General features: G+C 38.3%; 1 protein-coding gene across 3 annotated transcripts in view; it reads left to right on the forward strand.

Moving 5' to 3' along the window:
* vav3 (vav guanine nucleotide exchange factor 3) overlaps positions 1-24,479 on the forward strand; it is a 218,550-nt gene that overhangs the window by 80,860 nt on the left and 113,211 nt on the right. For all 3 annotated transcript variants that reach the window (XM_008109114.3, XM_062977938.1, XM_003220077.4), the window contains exons 4-13: positions 440-505; positions 2,643-2,751; positions 4,236-4,328; positions 5,479-5,547; positions 9,830-9,933; positions 13,210-13,309; positions 13,913-14,008; positions 20,149-20,217; positions 20,764-20,850; positions 22,116-22,201. In XM_008109114.3, coding sequence (XP_008107321.1) covers positions 440-505; positions 2,643-2,751; positions 4,236-4,328; positions 5,479-5,547; positions 9,830-9,933; positions 13,210-13,309; positions 13,913-14,008; positions 20,149-20,217; positions 20,764-20,850; positions 22,116-22,201 — 879 coding nt within the window. The remainder of the gene's footprint in view (positions 1-439; positions 506-2,642; positions 2,752-4,235; positions 4,329-5,478; positions 5,548-9,829; positions 9,934-13,209; positions 13,310-13,912; positions 14,009-20,148; positions 20,218-20,763; positions 20,851-22,115; positions 22,202-24,479) is intronic.

Here is a 24,479-nt window from a genome sequence, read left to right on the forward strand (position 1 = left end):
GAGGACCTTTTCATCAGCTGCCCCACAACTGTGGAACGACCTGCCGGAAGAACTCCGACAGTTAAATTAGCTGTTGGAATTTTTAAATCATGTAAAGACCTATCTCTTCCAGCAGGCTACCCAGACAGTATTTAAACATGAATTTTAAGTGTCCTTTGTTTGATCTCTGTTTTGTGTGTTTTAGTATGTATTTTGTAGAGATATGTTTTGTTGTGTAACTTTTATGGAGGTACATTTTAGTGTGTGTATTTGTAGAGTTTTTGCTGTGCTTATGTATTTTAATTGTTTTGTAACCCGCTTCGGGCCATGAGGAGAGGCGAGCAATAAATAAATAAATGTTTCCTCACTTTGTATGTTTCTAGCACATCTTGGGAAAAAATAAACTTGTAGCTTCATGATATTTATGGCAAATATTTACTTTTCTCTCTTCTCTCTATAGGCCGTTTCCTACAGAAGAGAGTGTGAATGATGAAGACATATACAAAGGTCTCCCAGATTTACTAGAGTAGGTTTTAAATGTGTATAATATGTAAGCTCTGTCCACTGTATATAAATAAGATGATAGAATATTCTGTTCTTTTAGAACTTCTATTTTGAAATCATATAAATCTGATGAACATGATGTTCTGCATTGTATAGGCTGTGAAACCCATGATAAAGAAAGATTCCATCATGTGTTCAAAATGTTTGAAAGCTCACATAAAATCCAGAATTATTGATTTCTCTGAATGAAGTGAAATTTCTCAGTTTGGTTTGCAAAAAGTTAAGCAACTGAAATTATGTTTTGAAGCTAATCAGAAGACCTAAGATGTAGGAAAGCTATGAACAAGACGTTTTTAAAGACATGGTAACTGAAGGAATGATGCAGTTTATTTCGCTGAGTTCCCCTGAGGTTGTTGTAGCCTAGTTTTAAATATGCTTAGAATTTGACCTGACATGAGTTTCTATATTTAGATATCAACACATGTCTGGAAACTTTGAAGCCCCCTTTCCATAATGGATATAGGATTTCTTTCTAATTTTGTTTTGTTCAAAGAAATTACATTTACCTCTACTGTTTCTTCTTCAATCATATGAGTAATTCCAGATTTTATTTTTGTATAGAACCTAACATTTAAATGTTTGAGATGCACACTTTACATATTTACCAAGACATTACATTTTTACCAAGACAACTTTCGTGTCATGGAGTAGCTTTGGTAGTGATGGTAAATGTGATGGGTATTGATAAGTAGTCTTCTAATGGTGGTAGATCTGACTTATCTATCCACTGAACGAGGTGGGAAGGATCAAATTTGCTGACAATGTAGATGCAGAAGAGCAGGTGCTTTTCCTCACCTTTTTGATGATCATACATTCCAAATTTTCTCAGAGTGACTTTGTATCTTTCACTTCATGCTTTCCTCCTCATAGCTTTTCTTATTCTGAGCTTGTGTTTGAAGTTAGGATACTCAACTTTTTGTCAGCCTTATTATTCAGGAAATCCACTGAAACTTAATTCAGAGAAGACAGAGGTTCGCCTGGTCAATTGAAAGGCAGAAAGGGAATAGGGATCCAGCCTGTGCTAGATGGAGTCACATTCCTCCTGAAGACACATGTCCGCAGTTTGGGGGTCCTCCTGGACTCAGTGCTGAACTTGGAGGCCCAGGTACCTGTGGTGGCCTTTGCACCATTAAAAATTGTGTGCCAACTATGCCCATTCCTTGAGAAGCTGTATCTGGCCACAGTGGTACATGCCTTAGTTACATCCATCTGGATAACTGTAACATATTGTATGTGGGGATGCATTTGAAGGGTGTTCAGAAACTTCAGTTGTTCCAAAGAGCTGCAGCCAGGTTGCTAACTGGGACTAGCTACAGGGAGCAGATAAGCCTCCTGTTGCAGAAGCTCCACTGGCTGCCAGTTTGTTTCCAAGTACAATTTAGTGCTGGTTATTAGAGATGTGCGTGAAATTTTTCCTTTGTTTCCTTCATGCTATCATTTTGTTTTGACTGTTCATCTACACAAAACGAATGATGACATTTTTGAAGGAAACGAGAGGCGACACGAAAATAAAAGCCACACAATCATTGTGCTTGCTTTTGTTTTCCTTTCGTTTCTGCCCCGTAACAATAAGTAGGTACTTACAGGGCTGCTTTCCCATTACAGCTGATGTGTGCCAATGGGTATTATAATAATATTAAGCTACTCTGGGAATCTAAGCTGAGTCTGAGAGAGGAATGCCTCTGCATTACATCTGATGTGTGCCAATGGGTGTGTTCCCTCACTACTTCATGTTTTGCTTTTTGCGGATTCGCTGTTTTGCGGTTTTTCAATAAACTCTAAAAGAATATTATAAATCATAAAAAATTACAATTCACAGCCTAAGGAAGGGAGGAAGGAGAAACTGAAGGGAAAGAAAAGGAGCCCAAGAGGCAACGGGAGGAGGAGGAGGAGATTTATCAACACACGATTGGTTGATAAAGACTTAAAAGAGTATATAACTACTAAAATAAAGTATAAATATGTAGCGTCCCTACTTCGCTTGTAATCTTCCCTTACTGGACATGTTTTCAAGCACAGGAGTACTGTGCTTACATTGTTACCATCAAAATGGCTTCCAACTCCTATACTTAATGTTATGGTCTGTTCTTGTATTACAGTGAAACTGGTGTAGATGAAGATGAAGATCTTTATGATTGTGTTTATGGGGAAGATGAAGGCGGAGAAGTTTATGAAGACCTAATGAAAGCAGAAGCTGCCCATCAGCCTGTATGATTCACAGTTATTGACGTTGGGACAGAATCCTAAAAAAATAGTGGTACTAAAGACACTTAAGCCACTATCCAAGCAAAATTGATTTCAATTGGTGTGTTAAGCACTTACTTAATTCTATCCCACTGAAGGCAATGGGGCTCAGAGGTGCTTAACTTGGGACGGGTGATTCCTTTGATAGTTTTCAATACCTTATTGTATAAAAAAGTTTGGAAAATTAAAAAATAGATCAATAATAATAAGATTATCATTCCTTTCATAACTAGCATTAGTTTATGATTTTTCCCTATCTTTTGGGACTGTACTTTTATCTTTAGAATCAATTCCTTTAGGTAGTTTTTCTTTTCTCAAAAATGTCTCCATGTACAGATGTTGGAGTTAATTTGTTTAGTAAACATCAATCCAATGTTCTCAGAGCAGCTTAAGATAACATTAAAAACAGGTGAAAATGTAATAACACCCCATACGAATATGATATAGCATAACTTCAACAAAATCAATGGCCTAGGTTAAAATCAGTTATTTTATTTTATGTAATTTATTTATAGAATGTATATCTCCCTTTCTTCTGAAAGTATTTTGGGTGTTTTAACCTTTCCTAATTTAATGTTATAGAGAGCTGCTTTGAAAATGTGTTTTAAATGCATAGGAAAATACTAAAAGAGTTTTTGTCTGATACCAGAATTACTTGTGGCCATGATGGTGCAGCAGGTTAAACCGCTAAGCTATAGAACTTATTGTCAGTGGTTCAAATCCATGGGACGGGGTGAGCTCCTGTTGTTAGCCCCAGCTTCTGCCAACCTAGCAGTTCAAAAACATGCAAATGTGAGTAGATCATTAGGTAGCATTTTGGCTGGAAGATAACAGTGCTCCATGCAGTCATACCGACCACATGACCTTGGAGGCATCTACAGACAACACTGGCTCTTCAGTTTTAAAATGATGTATACCACCCCCCAGAGTCGGACTCGACTAGACTTAATATCAAAGGGAAACCTTTACCTTTACTTACCAGAATTACAACAATGTAGATATGCATTGGACGTTTCTGATAAGATGTTTCAAAATTTGGAGCGGCACAACAGAGAAGACCCTTTCATGCATAGCCATCTCTTGGGCCTCATGATATCCAGAGAGTAGACACTGAATAAATGACTATGTTTCTTCCTATTATTTGAATTGATGCACTGTCAGATTTATGTAGAATCTGAGAATCCTTCCTCACCAAAACATTGTAGTTCATTCACCATTTATTTCTCATAGTGCCAGCTACACCAGTCATGTGGCAGAAGGTCTTATATAAAGTGTAAATAGGTTCTGGATAACAGTTCTCTGTGTTGTCCCCTTTCCTAACTTTCCTTTCTCCTATTGTTCAGTTAATAAGACTGATGGCATAACATTTGATTAGCTGTAAAGTAATAACAGTAGGAATATGTTCAATATTCATTTCAGCTACAAATGACAATTTGTTGACTTTGCAGAAATGTCCTGAAAATGACATAAGAAGCTGCTGCCTTTCTGAAATAAAACAGACTGAAGAGAAGTACACCGAAACATTAGAATCTATTGAAAAGGTAAAGTGGCTTAATAAAATGATGAACAGTAACCATGAGGGTGGGGGGGGGGTGAGAGTTCAAAATGGAATGGATCAGAATGTGTAGCTTAGTCTTAGGTATGGAGATGACTGCATCATGAAATGTTAAAATATAGAATGAATATCCCTTATCCAAAATGCTTTGAACCAAAAATGATCCATATTTTGTGTTATTTTATTTTGGAATATTTATATATACATAATGAGAATTTTTTGAGATGGGATCTAACTCTAAGCATGACATTAATTTATGTTTCATATATGCCTTACAGACATAGCCTGAAGGTCATTTATACACAATTTTAATGATTTTGTATATGTAGCAAGTGTTGTATCTATGAATTATCAGAAAGCAAAGATGTCACTTGCTCAGCTTTCCATGCATCTGATTTTGGATTTTGGAGTATTTCAGATTCCAGAATTCCAGATAAGGGATATTCAATCTGTACTTGTGACTTTAAGAGTGTTTGCTACAATTCTTTTTAAAAAATCATAATAAATATAGCAACTATTCTACTACTCATCTTTTTGGCAACAACCATTGTTCCTGCTTGTAAATATAATATGTAGATCAGGGCGATAAAGGTGGGGTATAAAAATAAAATATTATCATTATTATTATTAACTTCTATTGCAGATTAGTGACAGCAATAACAACCACTACAACAACAATAATATATTTTTATTTATTACCTGCGGGGTGCAACGCAGTTAAAATACATCGTAATAATAAAATACATTCAATAAAAGCATAAAACAAAACATATTTCTATAAAATACACATATTAAAATGTGTATTTTAATTGTATGTGTTTAATTTTAACATATGATTGCAATAGAAGTAGCGCGTGAATTTAAAATTCATAATGAAAAATTATGCCAAAAGAGATAGGTATTCGGTTGTATCTTAAATTCTAACACACTGTTGTCAGTTTTCTAAAAAATACTGTTGATATCACTTGTGACTTCTTATGCAAAGCCTCAAAGGTCCCCTTGGGTGAGAAAGGCGGGGTAAAAATGTTGTAAATAAATAAATAAATAAATAAATAATGTAACTGGGATACAGACACTGAAAGCACAGATGGATGACAGTTATGCAAATCATATTTATGTTCTTTTTTTTCTTCCAGTTTTTTATGGTTCCACTAAAGAGGTTTCTCACAACATCAGAATTTGAGACAGTGTTCATCAACATTCCCGTATGTAATGACTAATGACTTGAAAAAGCATGAGCATGGGTTCTTACACATAGTGTGGGGCAGATGTATACAAATACAGTACTTAAAGATTCAGGCTGAAGACACTGAGGCACTTGTCTGACTTCCACATTTTAAAGAGACAAATGGGCTGAGCGAAATGAAAACTGGCTAAACTGTCAGTCTTATGTTGTCCTGCTTGTCTGCTCACTTGTTTGGTGCTGACTACAATCTGATGAAAGTTTAGAAAGTGTCTTTCAACCAGCTCAGTCGGGAAAGCAGGGTGATGCATGAGTAGGCAGAGGTCTTTTTTGGGCTACTGTTGATTATTGGAACATGTTCAGTTGACATATGTGAAATGTGTTTTCGGTTGTGAGGCTGGTATGATTAAAGAGTGCTCCAGAGAGACACTTTCAGTCAATAGATTCATTACATTTGTCTTGCTTTTCAGCTGTGATGGACTCCCAGAATGATTTGCAAATAAGTGTGGAAAGTTACTGTGCAGAAAGATTGAGGGATAATACTATACACCTCCCAGTTCCAGCATCATATTCTCTTTGCATTTTGAATTGCTCTTTTAGTTTCCTTAAGCAGGTTACACTTTATCTGGTGGTCTAAATAAAGCAAATTTTTGAACTGACACACAACACATAACATAACTGGAGATAGCACTTTCCAGGTTTCATGAAAGGTTTGTTCCAGTCTTGCCTGGAAATAGCTGCCAGTATTTTCTTCTCAATGCAGTTGTATGTGTCTGAAGGATACAATTGTGGTTAGAATCCTAGTGTGGTGTATATCTAGTCCTGTTCATTCTTCCAGGTCCTCTCAAGGTCTAGACAGGACCAAATCACTTCTACCTATTTAGGCCCTTAGACATTAAAAAAAGAAAGACTTATAACGAATGGCAGCCTAAAGGGAAAATGATATCTAGAGCTTCTTAAATTGTTCCACTTAGGATCCCTTCTGGCCTGAGATATTTTTGTATTACCCTGGCAATATCTATATATATAAAAGAGTGATGGCATCACGGCGATTCACAAAACAACAAAAGTACAGGCCCCCCAACCTCAAAATTTGACAACACAACCCATCATCCACGCCTCAAGGTTGATACAACAAAAAGAAAAGAAAAATAAAGTCCTAATTAGAGGGAGAGCAATAATTTTTTTTATCCAATTGCTGCCAGTTTAGAGGGCTAATCTCTGCCCACTTGGTTGCCTAGCAACCAACGGACAGCCAGGTTTCAGTTAGGGGACAGGCAGATTTAGGCCTCACTTAGGCTTCTTCCACAGATTATCTAATTTGCACTGGATTATATGGCAGTGTAGACTCAAGGCCCTTCCACACAGCTATATAACCCATTTATAATCTTATATTTTCTGCTTTGTACTGGATTATCTTGACTCCACACTGCCATATAATCCACTTCAGTGTGCATTTTATACAGCTGTGAAGAAGGAGCCTCATATAATCCAGTTCTGAGCAGATAATATAAGATTAGAAATATACAGTAGAGTCTCACTTATCCAACGTAAACAGGCCGGCAGGATAAGTGAATATGTTGGATAATAAGAAGGGATTCAGGAAAAGCCAATTAAACATCAAATTAGGTAATCGTTATACAAATTAAGCACCAAAACATCATATTATACAACAAATTTGACAGAAAAGGTAGTTCCATGCGCAGTAATGCTATGTAGTATTTACAGTAGAGTCTCACTTATCCAACACTCGCTTATCCAACGTTCTGGATTATCTAATGCATTTTTGTAGTCAATGCTTTCAATATATCGTGAGCCCCCACTGTTAGCCCCAGCTTCTGCCAACCCAGAAGTTCGAAAACATGTAAATGTGAGTGCATCAATAGGTACTGCTCCGGCGGGAAGGTAACGCCGCTCCATGTAGTCATCCCACATGACCTTGGAGGAGTCTACGGACAACGCCGGCTCTTCGGCTTAGAAATGGAGATGAGCACCAACCCCCAGAGTCAGACACGACTGGACTTAATGTCAGGGGAAAACCTTTACCCTTGACCTTAACTACCACCAATTCCTCAATACTTTATTTCCCAGAACACCAGACTTCGCCACAGCAACGCGTGGCTGGGCACAGCTAGTAAATATATAAAGGTAAAGGTTTCCCCTGATGTTAAGTCCAGTCATGTCTGACTCTGGGGGTTGGTGCTCATCTCCATTTCTAAGCCAAAGAGCCGGCGTTGTCCGTAGACACCTCTGTCATGTGGCCGGCATGACTGCATGGAGCGCCGTTACCTTCCCGCCAGAGTGGTACCTATTGATCTACTCATATTGGCATGTTTTCGAACTGCTAGGTTGGCAGAAGCTGGAGCTAACAGCGGCCGCTCCCGCCGCTCCCAGAGTTTGAACCTGGGACCTTTCAGTCTTCAAGTTCAGCAGCTCAACGCTTTAACACACTTCGCCACCGGGGTATATAAAATAGGTATAAAAACCAAACATTTACTGATAACAAGTAGGAGCTCTTTAGAGTGGTCAGTGGTCAGGGAACATATAAATATACTGTGTCAGATGACTTGCCACTAAAGTCAGGCATCTCACTACGGTTATAATAAAGGCCAGCTCTGCAAATCATGTCCTTCCTTCTCTTTAATTTGTACCTCTAAGCTAGTGGTTCTCAACTTGTGGGTCCCTAGATGTTTGGGTCTTCAACTCCCAGAAATCCTAACAGCTGGTAAACTGGTTGGGATTTCTGGAAGTTGTAGGCCAAAACACCTGGGGACCCACAAGTTGGAAACTACTGATCTAAGCTGTGAAGTCTGTCACATTTTGGTGCAGTAGGAATTAATAAAAGCAAATGATAAAATGTAGCAAGTGATGAAAATCTTTAGGCACGTCTAACATATGAAACCTCCTTTGAGCTTCAGTTCCAAGCTTATTACTCTTTGAGGAGCTCTGCGTTCCAGAGTTTATCTTTGGTCACAGGAGAACTTAAGCATAAATGTTTGTATAATGGAGGCCTGTGGCATATAACTCTTCCTCCATACATCTTCTGATTTTGTGAGTATGCAACTGTGTGTTTCAGGAGCCACCTGGAAAATGTGTAATAAGCACATTGCAAGATATAATGCTTATCCCATTTGCACTCTGCTTGTCTCAGCATCTCCTGTTTCTTGAGGAATGCATTAAGAATTGCAGTTCATTGTCCCACATATTGCTTTTAAGCTGTTTAGTGTAATTTGCAAAACAAATTTTGCCAAAGTTTTGAAATTTGAATAAGCAATAATTAAATCTCTAAAACAGTAAGAGCTATCTTAGTACCTGGACGGAAGGGACTGCACTGTGTTGAATGGACATGTATTATTTTCTTCAGCTCTTTCCATCTGACATGGACACATATATCTGAACCTACAGTGCAAACTTTCATTATGAATGTGTGAAGCACCAGATCTAACATGTTTTCTTGCCTTAAAGTATTTTAATTTTACCAAATAAACTGAGGCTAATTGAGAACATATACCTTACCAGGGGGAATTGTTGTTAATTTCTATTTTTAGAAGATTGTAGCTTAGGCTTAATGAACTGATTAATGAACCTATATCTGGGTTGTAATCTTTCCTGACTCCATGAAAGATAGTGGTTCTGAATGCACCACTTTGCTATGTTGAGATATTTGCCATCCTTTGGACCTACTCCAGAGTGCTAAAGCCTCTTGTATAGCCATGTCTGATAGAGAATAGGGCAGTAGAAGATATATCTTATTAGGTCCCCATAACCAGATATAGCATTATTGTTATCTGTTGAGGTCTACCAAGTTATTTTGGAAATCTCAGTAGCTAACATAATCATCTTGTACCTTACTGTGGGGATACAGCCAGATGCTTCTGCATTTACTCCTTTCCAGGAAATATGGCCATGGGGGTGCTTTACAGTAGTTGTGGGACACACACACACCAGGTTTTGGTCTCTGTGGGAGGTAGAAGGGAACACCAACATCTGCAAAGACTACAAATAGATATACCTAGATATAAGGTTAGCTTACACCTATGTATTTAACTAATATGTTGCCAGCCTCAGGCTGACAGCACAACACCTTCTTTAAGATCAAAAGACATAATGCAGTTATGCGGAGTTTACATTGTGAACCCTCATTTCAACACCCATGGAAGCAGTAGCTTTGATCTAGTAATTATTTCTACTGTAAGACAGCCAGTCAGCCAGCAATTTTATGGTTTAATCTTTTGAAAGTAGTGAATGTGCAGGATAGCACAAGCTTCATTAAGCAAGTTTTATAGGCTATTCTTTTATTTCAGGATTTGGTGAAAATTCATAGAAATTTAACACATGACATTCATGAGGCCATTGGAAACAAAAGTGACCAGAACCTGTATCAAGTTTTTATTTGCTATAAAGAAAGGTAATGTTGCATTGTTGCTCTAAAAATACATGTTGCTAATAATGTGAACCATTAATATTCCTTTGCACATGAACTGGTTGTGTTTCTTTACCCCTTAGTTTGTGTGGTGTGCTTTTCGAGAAAAATTACTGAATTCTTAGTATAAGCTTAGAATACCATGTGTAATTCTTTAAAAATGTGTTGACAGAATTTCATATGACATTATGTTATGGAAACATAATGCTGAATCCTTTTTGTTCACCCCTGGCACAATGTTTTAAACTGCACTCTTTTAGCAAGTGCTAACCCTATATTTTTTTTATAAGCCAAGACACATCTTGGTATTTCAGTGTGCAATAATGCACATATTCACTAATTGGTCATATCCCAAATATTATCTGCACAAACATCCTCTTCTCTTGACCTTGGATAATCAGGAAAAGTTTTCAGCTAGTATTCATTTGGCTTCTTCATGTGGACCAGGAAAAATTGGTTTTATGGAGCTTTATCTGATATGCTAACCTTCTAAAGTTTATATCTATATTTATAAACAGGAAATGGAGGGGATCCTCAATATTTGGATCATAAACTCATATTTCTGAAGGAACTTGAAGGATAGATATTTTATGATTGAACCACGATATAATGTAAGGTAGATATTAATTCTACTTTCCAAAAGAGCCCTGAATTCTGAAAACAGAATAAAAACTCCTCTCTCCCCCCTCTCTCTTAAGGTAGTTAATACATCAATATTTCATAAATTGAGTTTCCGATAGCAGTTTTCCATGAGTTTATAATGTTATTGTACAAATGCAGTTATATAAGGACTTCATCACACGGGATACCTCCCCATGTACCGTTTTGCCAGTGGTGAAATGGCAGAGATGAGGGGCAACTATGGACCACATCACATGAGGAATCTTTAGCATCATAAGATGCTTTTGCCCCAGTTGAGGGATGGATGGGCACGCAGCCTATCACATGACATCCCTCACCTTCAGGCAGAAGCCCCATCCCCAACCAGTGTGGAAACATCTTAGGACGCTTCCTCATAAACATGGGAAGGCTTAGTTCGGTGATGAGGGAAGCGTCACCATGCCAGAGTGGCGCATGGTGTGAGTCTGTCACCCCATGTGCTGCTGTTTCTCCACACTTGCTGGCAAAACAGCATGGGGGGGGGGAGTCCCGTATAATAAGGTTGTATGTTGCCCCACATTCTGCTTTGTTGTGGTGACATTTTCCCCCATCACATCACTGAAGCCACATGGATCCAATGAACCCAGCACAACATGGGCAGGCCTCCGTGTTTGGAGGAAAGCTTCCTACGGCGCTTCCACTCTGGTTGTAGGTGGGGCTTCTGCCGAAAGTCCAGTGATGTCGTGTGATGGGCAGCATGCCCATCCATCACTGGACTGGTGGAAGCATTTGAGGATGCTAAAAAGGCCCTGTGTGATAAAGTGGTAAATATTTCCCACTTGCATTGTGAAGTGATTCATTTGAAGGACTTTATCTTTCTACGTGAGCTTGTTTGAGCTTTTAAGATCTTTGAGGGAGATTCTTCACTTTGTTTTGCTACCTTCTCAAGCTCATTTGGTGGGAACAAGAGAGAAAGGACCTTCTTGACAGTTGCTTCCAGACTTTGGAAGTCCCTTGTGCCCACCAAATTTGTGAGACCTTGCTCTCCTTTCACTGGCAAGTTAAAACATTATTACCATCATGCTTTTCGAAACTGAATGGGAAGGGCATGATGTGCTTTTTTGTTGATATTATACAAAGGATCCATTCTAGGACCATTTGTGTAATGTATTTTTCACACACAATCTAGATCCCTATTTTTCTAAAAGGAATGATGCCGTAGGCTTCCAGCTAAAGAAAACCACATAATCATTTTGAAAGACTTAGCAATAGGTAGAAATTGGATGGGCTTGCATAATAATTGAGGCTCCTGCATTTTTTATACAATCTATAGATTTTTAAAAAAAAATAACTTCTATATTGATTTTAATTATTATTTTTGCATGGTTTTAATCTGTAGTACTCTTAATAATTTTTAATCCCATTACAGAAAAAAAGAAATGAAGATGAGGTTAATGATGATGAGGTTAAGGAATACAACAGCAATTAATTTTCAAAACTTGGAAGTACTATAATATTAAAATGAGCATAGTGAAATTACAAAAAACCCCTCCATCCTCAGTAATAAAGGCATTACAAAGATATCTCTGTCTCAATCTCTGTTCACTTTCTATTTATCTCTAAAAAACTAAATGGGGAAAAAGTTAGAAAAATTACATTTCTAATTCGTTAGAAATTTTTATTTTTTCTAAAGTGTTTTGGCAGAAATTTTCAACTTTTTTTAAATTACGAGTTTGTTTCACCATTCCATTCCCAAATAACTGTGAATTGTCTTTTCAGAGCTGGAATGGATAGCAGTAATGGGCCACATGTTAAAAATACTCTATCAAATAATGAAAAGAAACTTCATGCCTTTTTCTAAGAGCGCTGCACCATTTTCAAGAAAATTGAAAAGCTTATTTCAATACTCCAGTTTATTTATGTGCCCTCACGATTGTCTCTAGACCTTTAGTCAGATGGAGAATTGATGATGGAGTCTAGTAAAATTATTGTTGTGATTTCCAGACTATTTGAAAGGATTTGAAATGATTGTACTCTCTTTTCTGTAGATTATTAAAATCCATCAAAGTAAATCCTGTCTGCTCTTTATGGCTATTGGTATTTGTTTGATTTTTTAAAGCAAATATTATCTTGTCTTAAATGTTCATACAATATACACTTGACAAGCTGGCAACTGGGCACACCGCACATGCTATTCCAGAAAGAAGGGACTAAATATAATTAAGGTGGTATTCATCCTAAAATGCTGAGCATTATTCATCGCATCCTTTGAAGTCTATCCATTAATATAACAAATACTAATAAGACTTTATCTGTCAAAAAAGAGGAGGCCTTGCAGTTATATTTTTAAGGGTAATAAAAGTAGGCATTAAATAAAAGCACATACTTTTGCATGAATTGAGATGTTTTAGATGCAACTTTGAATTTAATGCCTTTGGAGACTTACTTACATATCCCTAAAAGGGAAAACTACATGCCATTATAAAAGCGAAAGGAATTTTTCTGGGGCAGTAAACAGCAATTTTTAAGTCTTAGAAGTTTCTTAATATGTCCAATAATAAGAGAAGGCCTTGCATGTGAGCTGGAGCAAATGTGAAATGATTATAAGTATGGTAATCAAATAGACAAGTTATTTACTCACCTTTTCTTGTCTTTTTCTAGATTGGTTATTTATGGGCTATACTGCAGCCAAGTAGAGATGGCCATATCTTGTTTAGACAATATCTCCAAGACAAAAGAAGATGTTAAGCTGAAACTAGAGGTATTAATATTTTGATTTTTGACTTATTATTTTTACAACTTACAATGGGTGCAACACTTGATACAAAATGCAGTGGTAGAACAATCTGGGACTTAAAGGTACGTAGAAGAGGTACAGTTTTAGACTAATATGCATAGAACCCCTGGGAATACTGATTATGTTGGCCAGTGGCTTCCAGGAATTGGAGTCCCCAAAAAAGTAACTTTACGAAACTTTGGATGATAGAGTGACTTGTAACATTTCAGACTGCAGGTGGAGGAAGTCATGTTTGAAAGCTCTTCTATTAAAGACAAGGCAACCTGCCATCTCCAGCACTGCTATTGTGTTTTCAGAGCACACCAAGTCTGCAGATCAGCTCTCTGTCATGGGTTTCAGTTTCTAGAAGACTGTTGTAGAGAAGTATGTTGTGAGATACAGGTGGGATGAGATCCAGTCTATTCTCTCACCACAGAGCTTTGCATTTCCATCTCATTTTGCATAAAGACTGAGCTTCCCTAGTAGTTTGAATTAATTTGAATGCCTGTGAATATTTTAAAAATGTTATATTGCTGTATGGATTATACCAACATCACATGGAACTCTCTGCTTTTTCCCTTCATTAAGGAATGTTCCAAAAGAGCAAATAATGGAAAGTTTACACTGAGGGATCTTCTTGTAGTTCCAATGCAGCGAGTCCTGAAATACCATCTACTCCTTCAGGTACTTATCTTTACTTACAGACCACATCTGTCTGTTGTTTCTATCATACCTCAGCTTATATAGCTCACGTTGCTAGGATGCCCGCAAATTCCCACTTTCTATGGATGTTTTATGGTGAAGATTTTTTTGTGGAAACATATGACATGTGTCAAGTCCTTGACCAGTTTAAACCCCTTTCCTTGGTACTTCTTCTTTAATTTTAATATTCATTCTTTAAAGTTTGTGGACTTGACCACTCTGATAGATGAATGCATACCATTTACTACAGCAACAATTTTTAAAAAACCGATTCCAAATTCAGAGAGGTTGTCTCTTGGGATCAATGTTAGTGATATATTGGGCATCCTGTATGTAATGTTCTAACATTTTGTCCCATACCGAACTGATATGGGTGCCCCAAATCTATTACATGAGAGCAAACGCCAGCGGCACATCTTCCAGACCAACCCCAAGTATCTAATACATACGTGGTCCTTACATACCCAAAGTCAGAGGTCAGTTTGCTGGGATTGTAGCTACATGGTACCTCCATTTGGCCAGGCTGACACCAAGCAGCAGATTAAAGTTTTCATCTCTTAATGGCTGTCCTTCCATTTTAAGATTTCTATGGGTTTCTATAAGATTTGAAAAATTGTGAGAATCCTGAGATCTCACAAGAGATCCTTCTTGCACTAAAGTTGACAGGTTTTCTGAAACCTGACACAAGATGGTAAGGCAAACATATAAGGTTGCTTCAAGCCTCCCAAGAGACACTTCTTATGTGAGGCTTAAGCAACCTTTTATGTTTGCCTTACTGTCCTGTATCAATTTTTAGAAAACCTGCCAACTTTAATGCAAGTCCCTTGTTATTCTACTATATGAGCTGATGTAGATCAGTGGCCCCACCCTCCATTCTGCATATCACCTTCGCATATTGCATCTGAATAAGCTGGACATTGTCAGTGCTATGTTTCCAAGAACAAATTTCAAAATAAAACCTATGTTGAAAACTTGTTTTAAAATGCTTTTTCTAGGCTAGTTTCCTGTTTTTGGGGGGAAAATATTGGATCTCGGTGTTCACACTGGCTATATAATTTTGACAATAGTGGTTCAAAACTTTTCCAATCCTCTGGTCTAGATACTGTATTATTTTAATATGAAACACTGAGCAAGTCAAACCATCACATAGTGAGCTTTCCCACACATAATCCACAGCAATGAAATATACACCTCACAGCCCTGACTCATGCTGGCACTTGAGTGTGCATTAAATTACTCACCTGGCATGGGATAGGAAACATGCCCTGAGAACCTTGGATTCTTTGATGAATGAAATGTCTAGGCTAGCTTTGAGCAGGTGGAGATTGTCACATATTGTTGTTGCATACTTTCAGATTGTTTCTGCCTTATGGCAACACTACGGTGAAGCTGTCTCTTGGGTTTCTTGGCAAGATTTGTTCAGAGATGGTTTCCCATGCCTTCCTCCCAGGCTCAGAAGTCACCAGGGCTGAGAGGTTACCTAAGGCCACCTGGTGGGTTTCCATGGTTTGAGAAGGAATCCGAACCTTGGTCTCCAGAGCCATAGTCCAATAGTCAAATCTCCAAGCCTCATGGCACTCATATGTTACACTAGCTTTCACATGTTACCTATGCTTACCAGTGTATCCCAGGGAATATCCAGTAACCTGAATCACAGAAGAAGGGTCCTTGTCTGGAAGGTTATAAACCATGTAGTCCAAACCTTTTGGTCAAGATTTCACAATGCATGGTAGTTCATTTGCTAAGTCTGATATATTCATGACTTGATTCCAAGTCATGATGATGCTTTTAAGGTAGAGACAGGTCTACAGCTGTAGATTTTCTGTCACAGGAGCCACGTGAACCTCCCAAAATCCCATTTAAAGGTGAATTTCCCCATGTTTTCTCTGGTATTTAAAAATATTAATAAATGTCAGAGGGGTCTTGCAAACTATATGAAACTGGGATTTCCATTCCTAGTAGCTTTTGGGGTAAGAAATTCTCCTTTTTTTACTAGAATATTTTTACCAGAATCTGGAGGACTTGAGGGTTACTAAAATACATTTGGAGTGGCCTCAGGGCTGTACCTTGCCCATTTGACATTCCCATACATAGGCCCTTTCACACACTATACACTTGCAGCACCATGATTCCATGTTAACTGTCAAGCCTGCTTCCTGTGGAATTTGGGCGTTCGGTGAGGCACTGGACTTCTCTGGTTGTTAACTCTATATCCTACTTTCTAAATTACAAATGCCAAGATGCCACAGGAGGCACCTCTGGCCCTTAAAGTGGAAACATAACGCTCTAATTGTGTAGTGTAAAAGCACCACTTTTCAAAGCAAGACATTGATGAAACCATTTTCTATTTTTGTTCGGTGCCAGAATTATAATAAAGCCTTATTTATTTGCAACACTTTCCATTAAAACCCATGGTGTTTGCAACTCCTGTACAGTTAGTCCTGTAATAAGACTAGGGAGTCTTATAAATATCGTTTGATAGCTGTGCTAGGGGACTCATTAGTTCAGTTGCAAAGATATATATTACTCCATTAGACTGTCAGCCCTGCTGATGCTTATAAAACGTCATTTTAAAAGAGAGCTTCTACCTATGCAAGAAGTTGTATTTTGCTTATGCCGGGCTGTAGGCTCTCTTCTGTATATCATGTTTCCTGTAATGAGCTGAGGTTGAGATTGCCAATATTGTGACTCCAGGGAAGTTCTCTAGAGAAAACTGAAAATAAATCGTATGGTGGAACTTTTATTTTTAAAGACTTTTCTTGGGCAAATTCCTAGAAGATTACTGGAGTATATTTGTAGTGTCTGTTTACATACATTGGAAGGGGAGAAAACACAGGCAAGTACTAGCCTTTAGAAGAATACCAGTTTCTCCAAGGCTGTAGCATGCCCTTGGAATACTCGCAGTCAGCTCCAAAGGTTCAGATTTCAACCTTTTATGTTGGCTGCATCCCAAAGTATATTACTTATTCATCACCACCTCAGGTGTGTCTAGTAAGGTGTGTCATGTAGTTAACAGCTACCAGCAATCCAAGGTTATTTGCAACACACCTTGAAGCAAAACTAACTGCAAAAATTTGGAAGAGGCTCATTGTGCAATTCCAAAGAACAGGATTAAAAGAATGGGTTGGAGCTAACCTAGCAAAGCAGTCCTGTGGATGTCTGCCCAAATGTAAATCTCACTATTTTAATAGGGCTTATTCCCAAGAATAGGACTACACTGAAATTAGTTGAATTTTGACCCCAGTGGAATCGTTGGGACAAGGTTATAATGACTTGTTATGTCTAGTCACTACTAATGCGAATGTTTGGATATGTCTGTAAAGTGCACTCCAGTGGGCAAATTTAACCTAGATCATACAACTTCATATAATTATCCTTCCAGAATCTTTAGAAATTTTTCATAGTTTTTTCTAAAATATTGTTCAGTACCACTTGAAGTGGAACTTCTGGTGGCACACCGGGTTAAACTGCTGAGATGCTGAACTTGCTGACTAAAAGGTCGGCGGTTCAAATCTGGGAAGCGGGGTGAGCTCTTGCTATTAGCCCCAGCTTCTGCTAACCTAGCAGTTTGAAAACATGCAGATGTGAGTAGATCAATAGGTACCACTCTGGTGGGAAGGTAATAGCAGTCCATGCAGCCATGCTGGCCACATGACCTAGGAGGTATCTACAGACAACATCAGCTCTTCGGTTTAGAAATGGAGATGAGCACCAACCCACAGTCAGACTCGACTAGACTTAATGTCAGGGGGAAAACCATTACCTTTACCTTTTTACCACTTGAAATATTTGTCATTAGTCCTAATTATGGCTTGAATTTTAAGAGGAGATTTTTATGAAGAAATTCCTTTCTAAAATCCTACATTTTTTCCTTTCATTTGAGAATAGAAGTGTTTTTTTTTTTTTAAAGGAATCCCATTTAAAAACAATCGCTCTGTCTCTCACCCAGTAATGTGGAGAAGTGTTACAAGAATCTGTAAATATTACAGTTCTGGTCAGGGAGAATGTGTTAGAGCTTGGGAAATACAAAAGCTGATGGGTAAATTTGAAATCTTAGTCTTCAAGAAGGTTCTTTTTGAGACTCCTTTTGAACCTTGGAAATGGTGAGACAAGGGACCAATCTTCTTGATACTATCCTTGAATAGTGGAACAAATTAAATCATATCTATTATGTTTCAATATATATAATATTCCTCTTTTTATATATTTATAATATACTAACTGTGCCCGGCCACACGTTGCTGTGGCTTATGGGAATGCTTTTTTGGCCAGGTGGAATAGCAGTGAATAGCCTTGCCGCCTCAAAGCCTGGCCGTTTTCTTCATATGGGAATCCTTGTTTGGTGAGCTGGAATACAAAGGAGTAGGCTTGCTGCTTGGAAGGCTGGGTACTTGCGTTCTAGGGGAATGGTTTTTTGGGCTGCTAGACTTGCAAAGAATAGCCTCACTGCTTCAAAGCCTGACTGCTTGCTACCTAGAGGAATCTTTCGTTGGTCAGCTTCAACAGTTCAGAGTGGTATCGCTGCTTCAAAGACTGGTTGCCTTCTACAGGTTAATCCTTTGTTGGTCTGGTTAAATTGCACTGAATAGCCTTGCAGCTTCAATGTCTGGCTGTGTTATACCTAGGGGAATTATTTATTTATTTATTTATTTAATAAATACATTTATATCCCGCCCTTCTCACCCCGAAGGGGACTCAGAGCGGCTTACAAATTAAACTTACACACAATATCATATTATTAGCATAGCACAATACTGGCAATAAATTACCATATTGTACTATATCTATATATTGTGATATTATTAATAATATTACATGTAATATATAATTTATCATTAATATTATTATATTGTATTATTAGTATTCTATTGTATTATAAAATAATATTATTAATATTATGTGCATATACAATGTATCCTTGTTTGGCGAGCTGGAGTAGCACCCTCAATCAAAGAGCTGCTTTGAAGCCTGGCTACTTGGTTTCTTTGACCAGCTTGAATTTCACTGAATAGTCTTGCAGCTTAAAAGCCTGGCCGCTTTCTACATAGGGCATCCTTGCTAGGCCAGGTTGAATGGGGCGGAGTAGCATCATGGCTTCAAAGCCTGGGGGTCTTTTACATAGGGGAAATCTTGGTTGGCCAGGTTGAATAGCATTGAATAGCCTTGCTGCTTTCTACCTTGTGGAATTTTTGGTTGGGAGGTGTTAGCTGGCCCTGATTGTTTCCTTCTTGGAATTTCCAATTTCCCTGTTTACAGTGTTGCTCTTTATTCACTGTGCTGATTTTAGAGATTATATTGCTCTTATTATTATATCACAGTAATTATTATATATTGTATTTATAACCTTATATTATCTTCTTAGAACTGTATTATACAAGGCCCCTTCTACACAGCTGTATAAAATCCACACCGAACTGGATTATATGGCAGTGTGGATGCAAGATAATCCAGTTCCAAGCAGATACTGTGGATTATATGCTTTGGCATTCTGAGTTATATAGCTTTGTGGAAGGGCTTTGAATCTACACTGCCATATAATCCAGTTCAAACCAGATAATCTGTATTTTATAGGCAGTGTGGATGAGGCCTAAGTGCACTCTGCCTGTCCTGTGGGAGTTGCTAGGATACGAATGAGGTGGGGCCTAAACGCACGGGGGGGGGGGGGCTAAAGGCAGAAGGCCCTACCTTTCTGACTGGCAGCCGGGGGGGGGGGGGGAAGGCTTTTCCGCATCCTCTGTAATTTGGACTATTTATCTAGGGATTTTTTTATTGAAAGGCAGAGATTGAATGACTATGTCTTTTGTGGCCAAATTTGGTGTGATTTGGTTCAGTGGTTTTGTTGTTTACTCCATGGGGAAAAATGCACATTACATTTTCATATATATATATATATATATATATATATATATATATACACACACACACACACACACACACACACACACACACACACAGTACTAAATAAATATTCCTAATGTTTGTCTCCAGAAAAAAATGCATTTGTTTTAAAACATTGTAATGTATTTGATAATTCTTCTTAGGTTAGGAAGGGGATAAATATAAGCTTTCTTTAAGGGTACATAGCTGTTGTTGAATAATTAATGATTTATACTGCATTATAGGAGCTGGTAAAACACACTAGTGACCTTACTGAGAAGGCAAATCTGAAACTTGCACTAGATGCTATGAAGGTAGGTATAACTTACCTTTATTGGTGAATAAACCAGGGATACATCTGTTTGGGAGGGGGGGGGGTCAATAGAATCTTTCTGAGATCTTTCTTTTGAAAGTTTTGTCTCCCTCAAAAAGAGAACATCCCAGTTTGTGAGCAATTTAGTCACCTGTGGCTAGATCACAGGAATGTTAGTCAAGGAGTCATGACACTGGCCATACTGGCTGATAGATTCTGGGAGATATAGTCCAAAAAAAAAAAGTAACATGGTGGTTATATGTTCATAACAGTGGCGGCAAACATATTTTTTAGATGTTTTGGCATTACAGTTCCCATGAGTTTCTGGCCAGCATAGCCATTGAGGAAGAATGCTGAAGTTACACTCTGGTAATATCTGTATGGCTGCACTTTACCCAGGAGTTGCCCACTGCATGTATTTGTATGCGTAATTGCTTCTACCATAGCATGCAAAGGGCTTCTGATGATCTGTTTTATTAATGAAGTATAAAAAAAAACTATGATTGTTCTACTGTATTTCAGATTTCTTTATTTCCTCTGTGTTTAGGATCTTGCACAGTATGTAAATGAAGTGAAGAGAGACAACGAAACTCTCCGTGAAATTAGACAGTTTCAATCCTCAATAGAGAATATGGTATGTTTTCATCCTGCGCTATATGTTGATCTTTGTATAGGTTTGATATCCCTTATTTAGAAGTCCAAAATCTAGAATACTCCAAAATGAAAAATTGTGGCTGAGGTCATGACATCTTTACTTTCTGATAGATCTGTGTAACCAAACTTTGTGTCATGAACAAAATAGTTCCAATATTATGTATAAAATGGGCTGGAGATGTCACTACCTTGGTCTTTTCAACATCGCCTGCTCCTTCCTGGCAGATGTCAGGTGGTGCAATGCTGGCTAAACAGTATAATTTCTCCAGTGGTGTGGGGCATAGACATCCTGTGATATTGCGGCATAGCTCATTAAGAGCCACATCCACTGTTTTAACGTGGTTAGATATGTTCCACACTGGGCATGCATATTCAGCAGCAGAGTAGGAAAACGAAAGGGCAGATGTCTTCACTGTATCTGGCTGTGATCCTCAGGTTGTTTCAGTCAGCTTTTGCATGATATTGTTTCTAGCACCCACTTTTTGCTTGATATTCAGCAGTGCTTCTTGTAGGTCAGAGCACGATCTAGGATAACTCCCCAAGTATTTTGGTGTGCTGCAATGTTCCAGTGGGATTCCTTCCCGGGTAATCCTCAGAGCTCAAGATGCTTGTCTGTTCTTAAGGTGAAAAGCACATGTCTGTGTTTTAGATGGATTAGGAATCAGCTGGTTTTCCCTGTAATTGGCAGTAAGAGCACCTAAACCTTTGGAGAGCTTCTGTTCAACCATTTCAAAGTTCCCTGCTTGGGCGGTGATGGCACAATTGTCAGCATAGATGAAACTCTCTGTCCCTTCTGACAGTGGCTGATCATTTGTGAAATTTTATTTATTTATTTACTGCATTTATATCCCGCCCTTCTCACCCCGAAGGGGACTCAGAGCGGCTTACAAATAATATTTACATACAGTGTATTATATCACTAGCACAGCACAACACTAGCACTATATACCAGCATATTGCACCACACCAGTATACTGTATCTAAATGTTAAACACTGATGGAGCAAGCATGCTCCCCTGAGGTGGGCCGTTCTTCTCTTTTCGCCATCCGCTTCTCCGGCCCTGGAATTCAACAAAAAGGCTCCTGTTATGTAGCAGATTTCCTATGAAGGGTGAGGTGGTAGTCCTTTGTGATATTATAAGTTTTTCTCAGAAGAAGGCGACTTGCAGCATGCATCCAAAAAATAACATGTTTAGACTTATACATGAGTATATACAGTAATAAATGTTATTTCTAAATTTTCAGAACCAGTCGCTTTTACTCTATGGAAGACCACAGGGTGATGGGGAAATAAGGATAACAACTTTGGACAAACGGGCGAGGCAAGATAGGTGAGAACTGTCTGAATTTTCATTTTAATGTAACGGGTGACATTTTATACTGGATAAAATCTTGCAAGCCCCCATGTTCATGCAATAGTTTACTTCACAATTTGCTTCACATTATTTATTGATCTCTCTATTTCATATAAAACTGAAATGTATTAGGATTGTGTATGGTTTGTTTTTACATAGCAAAAAAGTGCCACTGGAGGAGTGGGAAATACATTTTCTTTAAAAGGGCATGACCCCTCAAGGGAAAAGTGTCTTTTGCTGAGGAATTGCTATCTGCTCTCCTGCCTTGGGAATAATCATGCTACACACATTTCCGAGGATTAGTCTCTTTGAAGTAACTGCTGTTCTTGTTCCTTGCAGTTCATGTGTCCCCTGAAGGGAATGATAAAATGTGAGTCTCCTTTTGGGGGACAACAGGATCATATTTTATTGATGTGGATTCTCCCCTACTAATATTCTCTTTGTGGATTTTGTTTTGGAATTTCTTTTAGTATCTAGAAGCCTTACTTTAGCCTCAGACTGTAGTATGTAATATTAGTATTTCAGATCTAACAATATTAGAAAGCATTTGGTAGATTATGTTCCGCAGCCTATAATTTCTTATATGGATGTTTATCAACAGATGTTCACCTGATGGCTTACAGAACAAAACATAAAATGCCCATAATATTTATAAATATTTATAAATAATAATGAAACACAGAAAATAATTAAAATATCACAAAACTGTCTTCAAGCATAGATGAAACCATTAACATATAATCTTAAAAACGTGGCTGAATAAATTGATTGCAGGTGACTGTCTCTTTGGAAGCTGTTCCAAGCACCATCATTTGAGTTTCTAATGATACTTGAGCTTCTAATGTCAGTGGATATAATGTGGACTCAAATTTTGTGGGATAATAGATCTCACTGCATAGTAAGCTAAATGCAAATAATATCTGTAGGCAAAACACCCACCAGCAGCATTCTCTGTCATCTTTGGATGAGTCTCAGCTTGTTTCTTCTTATTTAGTCTACTACCATACCCAAGCCCTGGATTTGAATGTTTACATATTAGCTGCATTGGATTGCAAAAGAGGCAGAACTGGTTGTCATGTATATACTGATGACATGTCAATCCATCTCAGCGAGTTCACTTTGTGGATAATTATATGTGAAGTTCTGGAACCCGTTCAAGGCCTGGGTGGTACTTATATGCACCACAGAGGCTGGCCTGGAACTGGTTCCAAAACTTGCAATATTCATGGTTTCACAGCTGCAGAGGAATCTTTTTTTTTTTTTTTTTACCTTTCCTTCATTGCAATGTGTATGTATGGATCTCCAGAACACTCATCGCTTAATCACTTTTGCCATGTGATGTTGTTTACACTAAAGCACATTAATGCACTTTAAGGGCACTGTTTTGGTGTATCCCCCACTTTGGTTATCTAAAGCCCCTTCTACACTGTCATATAATCCAGAGTATCAAAGCAGATAATCCACATTATCAGCTTTGAAGTGGATTATGTGAGTCTACACTGCCATATAATCTAGTTTGAAGAAGATAATCTGGATTTTATACGGCAGTGTAGAAGGGGCCATAGTTTAAGCCTTTAATGCATAATGGTGTGTGTGTTCACAACACTAATCATTTAAACACTGTCCTCTGATGCTGCCTTCAAACTGCATTATACACTGTAGCCCCAGGGTTTAGTTCCCTGCTTGGCCATGAAAACCTTGCTAGAGCCACACATTCCCAGCCCCAGAAAATCCTGTGATAGGATCATCTTAGATTCACCATAAGCTGGAAACAACTAGGGTTGGGCCCAGATCACTTTGAACTAAAGTGATTTGTAAAATTCAGTGGTTCACTTTGTATATCCCCTGAAAGCAGGATTGGGGAGGGGGTAGGGAACCGGGAAGCTGGCCAAAACAAATCAAGAGAGCAGGATTTTTCGGCTACTGGAGAGGATGGAGTTAACTCTGCAATATATCTCAGGCAGGTGTCTGCTGCGGAGGCTCCTGGAGAAGATGAGATTAATAGCAGCGTCTTTTCTTTTTCCTCGGCAGTGGCAGCAGCTTCCATTTCTTCTGGAAATATTCCCTAGGCTCTTCCTCCAGAGAGGGCTCTTCTGGGAATTCGCTTTCATGGGCCAGGCATTGAAAAGTCTCATCTTGGGGCATGATGGGAGTTGAAGTTTCTCTCTCTCTCTCTCTCTCTCTCTCTCTCTCTCTCTCTCTCTCTCTCTCTGTTTCTCACCCAATAAAACACCTGGTTGTGTCCATGCTCTGA

Source organism: Anolis carolinensis, chromosome 4 (assembly GCF_035594765.1).
Source record: "Anolis carolinensis isolate JA03-04 chromosome 4, rAnoCar3.1.pri, whole genome shotgun sequence".
In the NCBI taxonomy this organism is placed as follows: Eukaryota; Metazoa; Chordata; class Lepidosauria; order Squamata; family Dactyloidae; genus Anolis; species Anolis carolinensis.